Source organism: Marmota marmota, unplaced genomic scaffold (genome assembly GCF_001458135.2).
Source record: "Marmota marmota marmota unplaced genomic scaffold, marMar, whole genome shotgun sequence".
NCBI lineage: Eukaryota > Metazoa > Chordata > Mammalia > Rodentia > Sciuridae > Marmota > Marmota marmota.
The window spans coordinates 168166-179313 of record NW_025999872.1 but is presented as its reverse complement, the minus strand read 5'-3'; the positions used below and the strand labels follow the sequence as shown (position 1 = coordinate 179313).

The 11148-nt window shown below is 56.1% G+C and overlaps 1 protein-coding gene and 1 long non-coding RNA gene across 4 annotated transcripts in view; one reads left to right on the top strand and one right to left on the bottom strand.

Annotated features, from left to right (window-relative positions):
• Positions 1 to 5431, top strand: part of Grb7 (growth factor receptor bound protein 7) — an 8558-nt gene extending 3127 nt beyond the window's left edge. For all 3 annotated transcript variants that reach the window (XM_015506668.2, XM_015506667.2, XM_015506669.2), the window contains exons 2-15: positions 1191 to 1389; positions 1469 to 1619; positions 1766 to 1922; positions 2046 to 2167; positions 2260 to 2337; positions 2554 to 2691; positions 3035 to 3145; positions 3358 to 3456; positions 3717 to 3797; positions 3897 to 4013; positions 4184 to 4244; positions 4364 to 4451; positions 4568 to 4661; positions 4896 to 5431. In XM_015506668.2, coding sequence (XP_015362154.1) covers positions 1238 to 1389; positions 1469 to 1619; positions 1766 to 1922; positions 2046 to 2167; positions 2260 to 2337; positions 2554 to 2691; positions 3035 to 3145; positions 3358 to 3456; positions 3717 to 3797; positions 3897 to 4013; positions 4184 to 4244; positions 4364 to 4451; positions 4568 to 4661; positions 4896 to 5042 — 1596 coding nt within the window. In that variant the 5' untranslated portion in view covers positions 1191 to 1237 and the 3' untranslated portion in view covers positions 5043 to 5431. The remainder of the gene's footprint in view (positions 1 to 1190; positions 1390 to 1468; positions 1620 to 1765; positions 1923 to 2045; positions 2168 to 2259; positions 2338 to 2553; positions 2692 to 3034; positions 3146 to 3357; positions 3457 to 3716; positions 3798 to 3896; positions 4014 to 4183; positions 4245 to 4363; positions 4452 to 4567; positions 4662 to 4895) is intronic.
• Positions 5432 to 7995: 2564 nt separating this feature from the next.
• Positions 7996 to 10692, bottom strand: LOC125611131. The gene is made up of 2 exons (XR_007341272.1): positions 10265 to 10692; positions 7996 to 8774 (listed from the first exon to the last, which is right to left on the bottom strand). It is a non-coding gene; the product is annotated as an uncharacterized LOC125611131 (long non-coding RNA).
• Positions 10693 to 11148: the final 456 nt, after the last annotated feature.

Genomic DNA, 11148 nt, shown 5'->3' with positions numbered 1-11148 from the left:
TGTGTGTGTGTGTGTGGGGGGGGGCTGGGTTGTTTGTGTTTCTCTTAAGCCAGGAAGTTGTGTGGATGAGTCAAGGTTGAATGTAGAGCCTCCAGCAGTGTTGTCCCGCCCGCCCTGACTCACCTGTCCCCCAACGTCCCTCATGCCCTCACTAAAGGGTCAGGTGCCTGCCTTATGGAGGTGGCAATCCTGGGTGCCCCCCAAAGCATCATGGTACTGGCCCAGTGTCTGGAGAGCAAGCAGGGGGCTGGGGCTGGTGCTTTCTCCTGGTCCCGTCAGGTCTCTACTCAGCCCAAGGGGTCTGTTGGTTTCTGTTGGAGAGGTGGGGCAGTACTGCCTCTACCCCTAGGGGCATCTTTGCCCTTCCCTTCCTGTCCTTACTTGTCCTGGGTGTCCTTAACACCTGTGGGTGCTAAAACATGGATAAGACTCTGGCTCAGCCTGGGAGGGGCAATGCTGGATGCCCTCAGACCAGTGGTGGATAAGACAGGTGCATAGTAGTTGTTGCCAAGGCCCCAGCACAGTGCTGAGAGGGAGCCATTGAGTCTGAATGTGGAAAATCCAGGAAGACTTCTCAGAGGAGGTGGCTCTAGCATTGGGGATTCAGGAAAGAGTTGGGCCCGTTGAGGGGTCTGCGGAGGGCACACAAAGCTTGGGGGCTACTGGGGCAAGGGCCCCCAACTAGACCTTCCCCTCCCACCATTGCTGAGCCCTTCTGGTTCCTGTCTTTCTCCACCTCCTTCTTCCTTTCTGTATATCACTCATCACTTGATGTTGCCACAACAGGCTTGGCAACTGGGTCTGGAAAAACCCAGGGCAGAGCCCTGCACAGTGAGTGTCCCACACTTGGAGGTAGAAGGGTGGCCTTTGCCCTGACTCTGAGAGTTGACAGTGTGGGTTGTGGAGATGGTCGCTGTTACCAGGCGTGTAACAAGTGGGACCCTCTTAGCTCTTCTACTGAGTGACTCTGGCTGGAAGAGCACTGGATTTGGAGTCCAAACACCTGTCCTCAGGGGCATGAATGCTTCCTTCTCAGGGCCTCTGGGCCTCCTTTAATAAATCGGGTTCATTCTATCCTTCTCTGAGGGCTCTCAGGAACTCCATTTAGAGGGGGAGCAATGGCAGCTCAGAGGGCAACTGCCAGCTCTGTGAGGTCCCCAGGCCTGAGTTCTCTTGGCCCCTCTCCCCAGGACAAGGCTTGCGAGCAGCTGGAATCAGTCCACCTCCCTTAGATGTCATGGAGCTGGATCTCTCCCCACCTCAGCTCAGCAGCTCCCCAGAAGACCTGTGCCCAACCCCTGGCACCCCGCCTGGAACTCCCCTGCCCCAGGACGCCCCTCTGTCTGGGGAGGTGAAGAGGTCCCAGCCTCTGCCCATCCCGACCAGCAGGTACAGTGGGGCGATGGGGCTGGGGAGGGCCTGGGGGGGACATCAGCACCTGAGGCTTCCCTTCCCGCACTTGCTGCAGGAGACTCCCAGAGGAGGAGCGGCAGGCAACCTCTCTCCCCTCCATCCCGAACCCCTTCCCTGAGCTCTGCAGTCCTCCCTCAAAGACCCCCATTCTCGGGGGGCCCTCCAGTGCAAGGGGACTGCTACCACGAGATGCTAGCTGCCCTCATGTGAGTTCTGAGAAAGGCAAGGCAGGGCTGGGGGGTGCCCTGGACCCGGGGTGGATTTAGCATCTCTTTGGTGGAGCGGGGGCATCTTGGTCAGGGGTCCCTCCCTGTGCCCCTGCCCCAAGTCATCTGCAGTTCCTGGGGTGCAGGTGGTGAAGGTGTACAGTGAGGACGGGGCCTGTCGCTCGGTGGAGGTGGCGGCAGGTGCCACGGCTCGCCACGTGTGTGAAATGCTGGTGCAGCGAGCGCATGCCCTCAGCGACGAGCACTGGGGGCTGGTGGAGTGCCACCCCTGTCTAGCCCTGGGTGAGTCGGGGTGCAGGGAGCCCACAAGCTGGGCTACAGTGCCTCACATCTGGGGCCCGGCCTGGCTCCCCTGGGCGGCTCGGTTAATCTCCACTAACCCCTGCCTTTTGCCCTTGACCCCAGAGCGGGGTCTGGAGGACCATGAGTCTGTGGTGGAAGTGCAGGCGACCTGGCCCGTCGGTGGAGACAGCCGCTTCATCTTCCGGAAAAACTTCGCCAAGTACGAACTGTTCAAGAGCCCCCCAGTGAGTGTGTGCGAGGGGACTTTGGGTGCTGGAACACCCCGATCCTCAACCTGGGCCCTTGGGCCCTGATTCCTGCTCCCTTTCTCCCCCAGCACTCCCTGTTCCCAGAAAAGATGGTCTCCAGCTGTCTCGATGCCCACACCGGTGCATCCCATGAAGACCTCATCCAGGTGAGGGGACCCCCCACTTTGCCACGTATTCCCAACTCCCTCCAAATCGCCCAATGTTTCTCTCCCTTTTACCTGACTGTGGACAAGTCACTGTCCTTACCTGTGTGTCACTTTCTCATCGACTAAGTGGGAGGATCCCTGCAGACAGAGCCCCTTCCTACAAGGCCCCAGGGCAGGGAAGGAGAGGGGAGCCCTCACCCTGTGGTCTCTCCTCAGAACTTCCTGAATGCAGGCAGCTTCCCCGAGATCCAGGGCTTCCTGCAGCTGAGGGGCTCAGGTCGCAAGCTGTGGAAACGCTTCTTCTGCTTCCTGCGCCGGTCTGGCCTCTATTACTCCACCAAGGGCACCTCCAAGGTGAGGCCATGAGGGTGCCAGTCCCAGCCCCTCACTACTCACTCCCTGTTGGAACTCCTGACCTCCTCCAGGCCTTGGATCCTCAGCTGCTTCTCCTTCCCTTCTAAGCTGACTGCCTCCTGTTCACGGCCCCTCCCCCGTCCCTGCTCAGCTGACTTACCCCAGGAGGTGACAGTAGAAAAGGCAGGGGAACCTGAGTTCAAGTCAGGCTTTGCCTTCTATTTGCTAGTGGGAGCTCAGGTACTTCCCTGTCCCTCTCTGATCCTGAAATCTCACCTGGCTTGGGGACAGTAATAGGGAGATGGGATCTGCCTGTACCAAGTTCTAATTAATTCACGCTCAGGATCCAAGGCACCTACAATATGTGGCAGATGTGAATGAGTCCAATGTCTATGTGGTGACCCAGGGCCGAAAACTCTACGGGATGCCCACGGACTTTGGCTTCTGTGTCAAGGTGATGACCCTGGCCTGGACCTGGGTGTGTGTGGGGGGCCTGCTTAGACACCAGGACCCTACCTGGGGCCTCTGAGCTCCATCTTGGGTACCTACACACTTTTCCCTGTAACCTACACTGCTGGAGACTCCTTGAGTCCCCATGGGACATCTGAGGACAGACATCTAGTTCCAAAGGCAGATATGGGACCAGTCTATTTTCTCTCCCCACAGCCCAACAAGCTTCGGAATGGCCACAAGGGGCTTCGCATCTTCTGCAGTGAGGATGAACAGAGCCGCACCTGCTGGCTGTCTGCCTTCCGTCTCTTCAAGGTTGGACCCTGGGACTGTAGGGGGCTGGTCCTGCCTGAGGGGTCCCTAGTATGAAGAAGGAGTCCTAGTGCTGCCCTCTGGAAGTCTCCTGAATGAGGAGAGGGCATGACCACCTTGGTCTTTGAGAACTGGAGTCTGGCTTTAGGAGGCTTCTAGCCAAGAGCAGAACAGCCCTGCTCCTGAAGAGTCCCCATCTGGGAGGTATCACAGCCAGCTCTCAGGCCCCCCGACCTCCACCCTCTTTCTGTCCCTGCCCTTAGTATGGGATGCAGCTGTATAAGAATTATCAGCAGGCCCAGTCTCGCCACCTGCGTCCATCCTATTTGGGTTCCCCGCCCTTGGTGAGTATACCCAGGGGCACTGGGTGGGGGTGGGCATCCAGGTCCTGGTCTGGGGCAGTTGTTCTGACCCGTCCCCTCCCCATCCCGTTCCATCTCCAGAGGAGTGTCTCGGATAACACCCTGGTGGCTATGGACTTCTCCGGCCATGCTGGGCGAGTCATTGAGAACCCCCGGGAAGCTCTGAGTGCAGCCCTGGAGGAGGCCCAGGCCTGGAGGGTGAGGGGCCTGCATGCATCTGCATGTTTGTGGAGAAGGGGACCCTTCTCCACGGGGGTTTCCATGGAGTGAGAAGGAAGAAGAGAGGGACCCAGGGAGATCCCCCAGATGGGGGGTGCCAGGTTGCACTCCCAGCCATGCCCTGACTCCCCATGTCCCCTCTACTGCAGAAGAAGACAAACCACCGCCTCAGCCTGCCCACCCCATGCTCAGGCACGAGCCTCAGTGCAGGTGGGTGATGACCCTGAGTCCCCAGGGATGGGGGGACCGCCTCAGCTTCTCTGAGCATTCCTGGTGGAATGGGGATCCCCTTCCTTGAGTGACAGCCCGTCTGCTTCCCCCCACTCCAGCTATCCACCGCACCCAGCCCTGGTTCCATGGACGCATTTCCCGTGAGGAGAGCCAGCGGCTCATTGGGCAGCAGGGCCTGGTGGATGGGTAAGGGGCAGGGTTGGGTGGGGCGACAGATCCAGGGATCACAGACCCTGGGATTACAGACCCTGGGGCAAGGCAGCAACCACAGGGCCTCAGGGATGCTGCTCTATTTCTGGCAGCCTGTTCCTGGTCCGGGAGAGTCAGCGAAACCCACAGGGCTTTGTCCTGTCCTTGTGCCACCTAAAGAAAGTCAAGCACTATCTCATCCTGCCGGTGAGGAGCCCCCCTTGTCCCTGGATTCCTGCAGTGGGGAACACAGGACTCCCAGCAACCTGTCCTCATCAGCTTCCCTTAGGAAGTTCCCAGCCCCCAGGGTGCCTCCTTTTTCCCTGCACAAGAAAACAGGGGGGGGGGCCCTGGGGGGGGGGCCTCAACTGTCTGGCCCAGGACGCAGGCAGCTCCTCAAGCCTTGTGCCCTCCCTGAGCTTTTGTCTGTGCTGTGCCCAGAGCGAGGACGAGGGCTGCCTCTACTTCAGCATGGACGATGGCCAGACCCGCTTCACGGACCTGCTGCAGCTCGTGGAGTTCCACCAGCTGAACCGCGGCATCCTGCCATGCCTGCTGCGCCTCTGCTGCACCCGCGTGGCCTTCTGACGGCCACGCCAGCCCAAGCCTGTAAGGCTTGGCATCAGGCGACCCACCATACCTGTCACCCCTCCATCAAGTGGACTCGGAGGGTGCGGAAGGTGGGGTGGGATGATGGACAATACAGGGGCTTCCCCAGTCCGACTTCCCGGTTTCTTTACCTCCCTCAGGCAGAAGATGCCCCCACCTCATACACCCTCCACCCCTCTCCCCAAGGGGAGGCCCTTGGTGGCCCTCTCCCCTTTGTGGAGCTCCTGGGGCACTGCTCCAGGGCAGGGCATTATGAGAGAAACGGGGAGAGCCCAGCTGGTCTCATGCCCTGCACTTTATACAGACTGAGAGGCTAGTCAGTCCTCTGTGTTTTCTACTAGTGACAATAAAGATTATTTTTTGATACACCCATGAGTTCTGTCTGGCAAGACCTGGCTAGTTGGTGTCGGGAAGGGACCAGAAGAAGCATGCACCAGTGATGGCCTTGGTGAAGGTGTCAGGTGGGCAGAGGCCACGCCCTGGCCTGTCTGGATGTTTCTCAAGGGAAGGCGGGGGCAGGGGTCCATGTGATTCTCTGAAAGTCTCTGTGCCCAGCATGGAGCCTGGCATTCACTGGGTGCCCAATAATTGCTAGTTAAGTGAGTGAATGGATGACAAGGGAGGACTATCATGCAGGTTAGATACCCTGACAGAGCGTAGAACTACAGAGGTGACCCTCACAGGGCCTGGGAGCTGGAAATGGGTCCACAGCACCCTTGTCTTGGGCTGGGAGGACAGCGAGTCCTGACAGCTGAACGTGCAGCACCTGGGCCTGGACAATGGCTCCATGACTTCCCTCCCCTCTGCTGCCAAAGACTCCCCCACCCCCAACCAACCCCAGATCTGCTTTCTGTCCCTACAGTTCCACCCCTTCCAGAAAGCAGTCCTACGGCCCTCAGCCCTCGGAAGGGAGTCTGGCTCCCTTCTCCAACCCATCCTTCAACACCCAGACTGATCTTTCCAAAATGTAACCCTGCCAGCTGTGCAACCAGTCTATGTGTTTGTGCAAGGGTTTTGTAGCTGGAGCTCTCACCTGATGGGAACTTCATAATAAGCACATCCGACTGGCAACACCTGAAACTGCTGCTCAAATCTCAGCCACACCCTCCTTCTGGGCAAGGGAGCCCCAAACAGACATTCTTTTTTTTTTTTTTGGTACTGGGGATTGAACTCAGGGGCACTCGACCCAGCCCTATTTTGTCTTTTATTTAGAGACAGGGTCTCACTGAGTTGTGTAGCACCTCACTTTTGCTGAGGCTGGCTTTGAACTCGAGATCCTCCTGCCTCAGCCTCCCGAGCCACTGGGATTACAGGCGTCCAAGCAGGCATTCTTTCTGCCACAAAATCAAATCTGAATCTGACTTCTTGGATCCATTACTAGTTTATAAGAAATACAAGGACCAGAGGAACATGTGAAATGACACATGGGGATACAATTACCAAAATCTGGATTGGGACACTCCACAAAGTGGATAACCTAATTTTTTCTTCAACAATAACAACAAGATTACAAGAAAAAGCAAAGATGGGAAATCTCTAGATTCCAAGAAATTCAGATACATGTCAACCAAATGTGATGTGTTGACCTTATTTGATTCAAATCCAAACTAACTGCAAAGCATTCGTGAGCAGTTGGGGGAAATTTGAACTCTGATGAGATATATTTGATGATATTAAGGAATAAGGTTAAGTGATAATGGTGCTGTGTTTTTTTTTTTTTCTTTCAGTCTTTAAGAGACTTGTTCTGAAGTTCTATAGGTGAAATGACATGATATCTCAGCTTTGTTTTTAAAGTAATCCAGAGGTGAGGGGGGCGGATGTGGGTCTAGTTTTGGGTTGGCCATGAGTTGATAGTGGTTGAAGCTGGCTGATAAACACATGGGGGCTTTGTGAAGTTATCCCCTGTGCTTTTGTGTATGCTTGAGAATTCTGCAATTGTGGGCCTGGGGATATAGCTCAGTAGTAGGGTGCTTTCCTGCATGTGTGAGGCCCTGGATTCAATCTCCAATACAGCCAAAAAAATTACATAATTGTTTTTTAAGTGGAGAGCCTTTGAGATGGGTTGGGTGTTAGGTGGGAAGACTCTCTTTTATAGGTGAGAACAGTCCCTCCCTGGCCCCATCACCTCTTTGTCCTGGTTGAAGTCCTGGCTCTCTCTCTCTCATGAACTGGGATTTGGGGAAGGACAGTGAGAACCAGAAATTCAACGTGGCTCTGGGCACATGCTGCCCCTGTGTGGTTGACTTGCAGATGGAACTCTTCAGCCACAGTGGGGGCATTTGTGGCCTGCAGTGGATGAGGCCCCTGGCGAGCCCCTTCCTTCTCTGCAGGTCTGGTCTCTGAAGTCAGGTTGTCCTAAGGGGATCTTGAGAAGGCCCAGCCATGGTATTGGGCCTCTGGGCCAGGCTTGACAGCCCTGGAAACCACTTGTGACCAAGGCACCCCATCCCTGGCTAATCTCAAGCTGGGGAGCTTGGAGCCAGGTCTGGCAGACAGAAGGGCAGAGAGACCCCATTCACACTCTAGCTTGTAACCTACTGGGGATCTATCAAGTACAGAAAGGGGCAGATTTTGTTTCTTTTTAGCAGGATTTGAGGTAGGGAACAGTGCCACCTTTTACCTCCCCTGGTTTCCAGAACCATCCCTATCACTGGTTGCTCCTAGGGCATTAAAGTGGTTGGATGCCCATGGCCACTTCTGAGATATGGATGCCAGGGTTTCAGGCTGGAGTAACAGTTGAAGTAAGCCTCCTCTTAAGTTTACCCAGGGGTTTAGTTTGCAAAAAAGGATCCAGTGCCCCTTAACTGCCCAAGGAACTGCAAAGGGAACTATCGCCATCTATCCTAGCTGGTGACTTAATGCTGGGTTCATAAAATCTGACTATTCCAAGAACTCAACAAAATGACAAAGAAAGCACTCAACCACACAGAAATACCTTTTTCAATATTCTGGAGATGGCTCTGCGACCTTAAGAGTCCTTGGAAAGAGAGAGAGCCATTGGAACTCTTTATTCTTATACAAGGAACACACAAGGGGAGGTTCCATGGAACATTCTATCCCCAAAAGGGCAAAGGGGTAGGATTACAAAGGAACAGGTGAGTGTACTCAACCCCTCTGGGTGCCGCCTACTCCTAGGGCCATGCCTTGTTATCCCAGCAAGGGAAAAGCCCAAGAGTCACAAGTCATGGCCCTACCACGCCAGACTACATTGATCTTTCAGATCCCCGTGGTGCATGAGGACTTAAAGGTGCATGAATGTGGAGTGGCTCCCCACAGGGACAAAGCCCTTCTATGTAAATCGTTAATCACAGTCTCTGTGAGATTGATGCGTGGAAGCATATCAAATGGGAAACTGAGGCTTAAAGAGACAGTGACCCATCTGCAGTCACAGAAGAAGTTAGGGAAAGTCAGCCTGGGTTGCAGCTATTGGGGTCCCTTCCCTGCCCTTTGTTGTTTGCCCCCTCCCTTCTCATACTGGCCACTGTGAGGGAACTCGGCTGCTGGGAGTCCCTAGAAGTGGTGGCATTTGGTGCAGAGCTGGACACTGGAGACTGGCAGCTGGACATCTTGGTGAGTGACTGAGGATTCTGGCTTCTTGGAGGAGATGCAGCAATGGAGGGTGTGGGAGTCTGAGGCCCCTTGAACCAGCTCACAGAAGGACCCTGGGCCAGAAAGCCTAGTTTTGAGGATGTGGGAAGCCTGCTGCTCCACCTGCAAAGAGACTGCAGCATGACCTACAGCGGCTGAAGGGACTTCAAGAGCAGAGGCAGTGCTGGCTGGTGAAAGCTAGGTTCTGAGGAAATCTGGACTGGTGGGAAGAAAGCAGGATTTTCTTGCTTTTTTTCCTAGAGGGAAAAGCAGAGGCTTGGACCTCTAATTCTGCCTTTTTAAAATTAATTTATTGGCTTTGATCATAAAAAATGTACATGCTTATTAAATAACATTCTAGAGGCCAGAAAAAGAATCTGGGGAAAAAAAAAAGGAAAGTCCCCAACATCTCCCCATGCTTGGAGGAGCCAGGTATTGAAAGAGGGTAATGCAGGGCCCACATCCAGGGAGCTTGCCCTAAGTGACCTGTAGTGCCTCACAGACACCAACTTCTTGGGACTAGTGTGTTCATGTGAGCCTAGAGTCAGGAACATGGCCATCCCTGGCAGCACCATGGGCCTCTATCAGAGGTCCTATCTGGAGGCTGTGGGAGACTCTGTCCCTAACTTCTTCTGTGACTACAGATGCGTCACTCATATTAAAAAAAAAAAGAAAGAAAGAAAGAAAAAAGACAGGTTCAAGGAAGATCAGGGTGCACTGGCAGGGGTCTGGGGCCAAGACTGCTTTCCTGTCCTGTGCTGTCTGCAGACACCCAGCTCTGGGGTCTTGCACAGTGGCCAAGCTGAGGTGGGGAGTTGGGAGAGGAGGTTAAAAAAAAGGGAAGTGGATCTTGGGGGAGTTGAATGATGCAGACTGGACTCTACAACTCAAGAAATAGGTGATCTTCCATACAGGAAGGGGGTTTGGAAAAGTGAGGGTGCCACCTGGGCTCTGTAGGTCCCGTGCTCTACTAGACCCTAATGGGGTCTGAAATTCACCCCTATTGGTTGAACTATGGTGGCACCTTGCAGGACTGCATCTACCCCAAGAAAGGAACAAGTTATTCTTTGTTGGGCACTTGGTGGGGAGGGTTAATTGGAGATGTGTTGTTGTGGCAGGCAGTCTGTTCTTCCTTGGATTGGATTTATCTGGAATGGTCGGGATAAGACTGAATCCACCCTCTTAGGACCACCATGGATCCCCTTAGAATGTCAGTAGTGAAAATGGGCCCGGTGGCCATGAAGTCAGAGAGGAAGTTGTATGTAGGGATATAGAAGGTTGCCTGCACTCCACATATGGGTGGCCAATGGCGGTGTACGTCCACATTTAACCCATTTCCATGGCCTGGGTCAGATCTTCCAGGACAAAGCAGAAGTGGGATTCCTGTTGGGCCCTATCCCAAAGTTTCAAAGGATTCCAATGTTCTCCTCTTTCCTTAGCCTTTGCCCACCCCTGCCCTCTTACACCCATCAGTCCCTATACAGGTCCCTCATCTGCGAGTTCCCTCGTCCTAAGCTGAGTTACCGGCCCCACAAATCTAAGGGATAGCTTGGTGAGTAGGGGGCGAAAGGAATGACCCATCAGGTAAGGCTGGAGTAGGGGGGAGGACGCACCTGCGCACTCATCCCTTCAGCTTCCCGAGCACGTGCGCAAAGCAATCTGCCTCCACCTTCTGTTCGCAAAAACGGTCGGAACGCGGATGCTCCGGCTCACGCCCCGCGCTGTTTAGAGCTCTGCGGGGCAAGGGCCCTGCTAAGGTCCGTCGGTCCTTCGGACGGCCTGAGGGGGCTCGCGTGGGCCACAGCCACGAACCTATCGCGGTGCGGAAGGCAGCCCTTTCCCTCGCGGGATGGAGGGCTGGCCCCTAGACACCAGGTGGTGGGGGGAAGTGTGGCACCACCCCCAGCCTCGCCAGGCAGCTCCCCGCGCCCCGCCCTCGACGGCTCCGGAGCTGGCCCAGCCGCGCGGCTGCAGTGACACCCAGCGGCCGTGTGGTGAAGTGCGGGCGCGGCGTCCTCCGCTCCGGGCGCTGGGGCCGGCCTCCCGAGGTTCCCGGTGGTGGTTAGGAGCGGGCACCCCCAGGAGAGGCCGCGCTTTGCAGCGGCTGCCCGCGGGTCACTTCCCCTTCCCCTCCCCCGTTTCCTCCCCTGCACTCGCCGGAGCGCCGGGAGATCCTGCCCTGCTGCAGGAAGGGCGGGCGGGCGCAGCAGCGGCGCTGGGCTGTGACCCCGAGTGGTTTCACTTCTGGATCCCGCTCCGGTGGTGATGGAGAGTACCTGGCCAGGGGCAGCGGGGGGACACGCAGGCAGGCCAGGGTCCAGCGCTCGGAACCCCCGGGATGTCACGCGACCCACGCCTTCCTCGGTTTCCACGCCCTGGGTTCCGCCGCGCTGTCCCCCCCCCAGCTGCCGCTCCTCCCTCGCAGCCGCCGCCCCCGCCCGGGCTGCCAGACCCCCCGGAGAGGCCCTGCAGCCAGCGTGGGCGTCAGCCAGGAGCG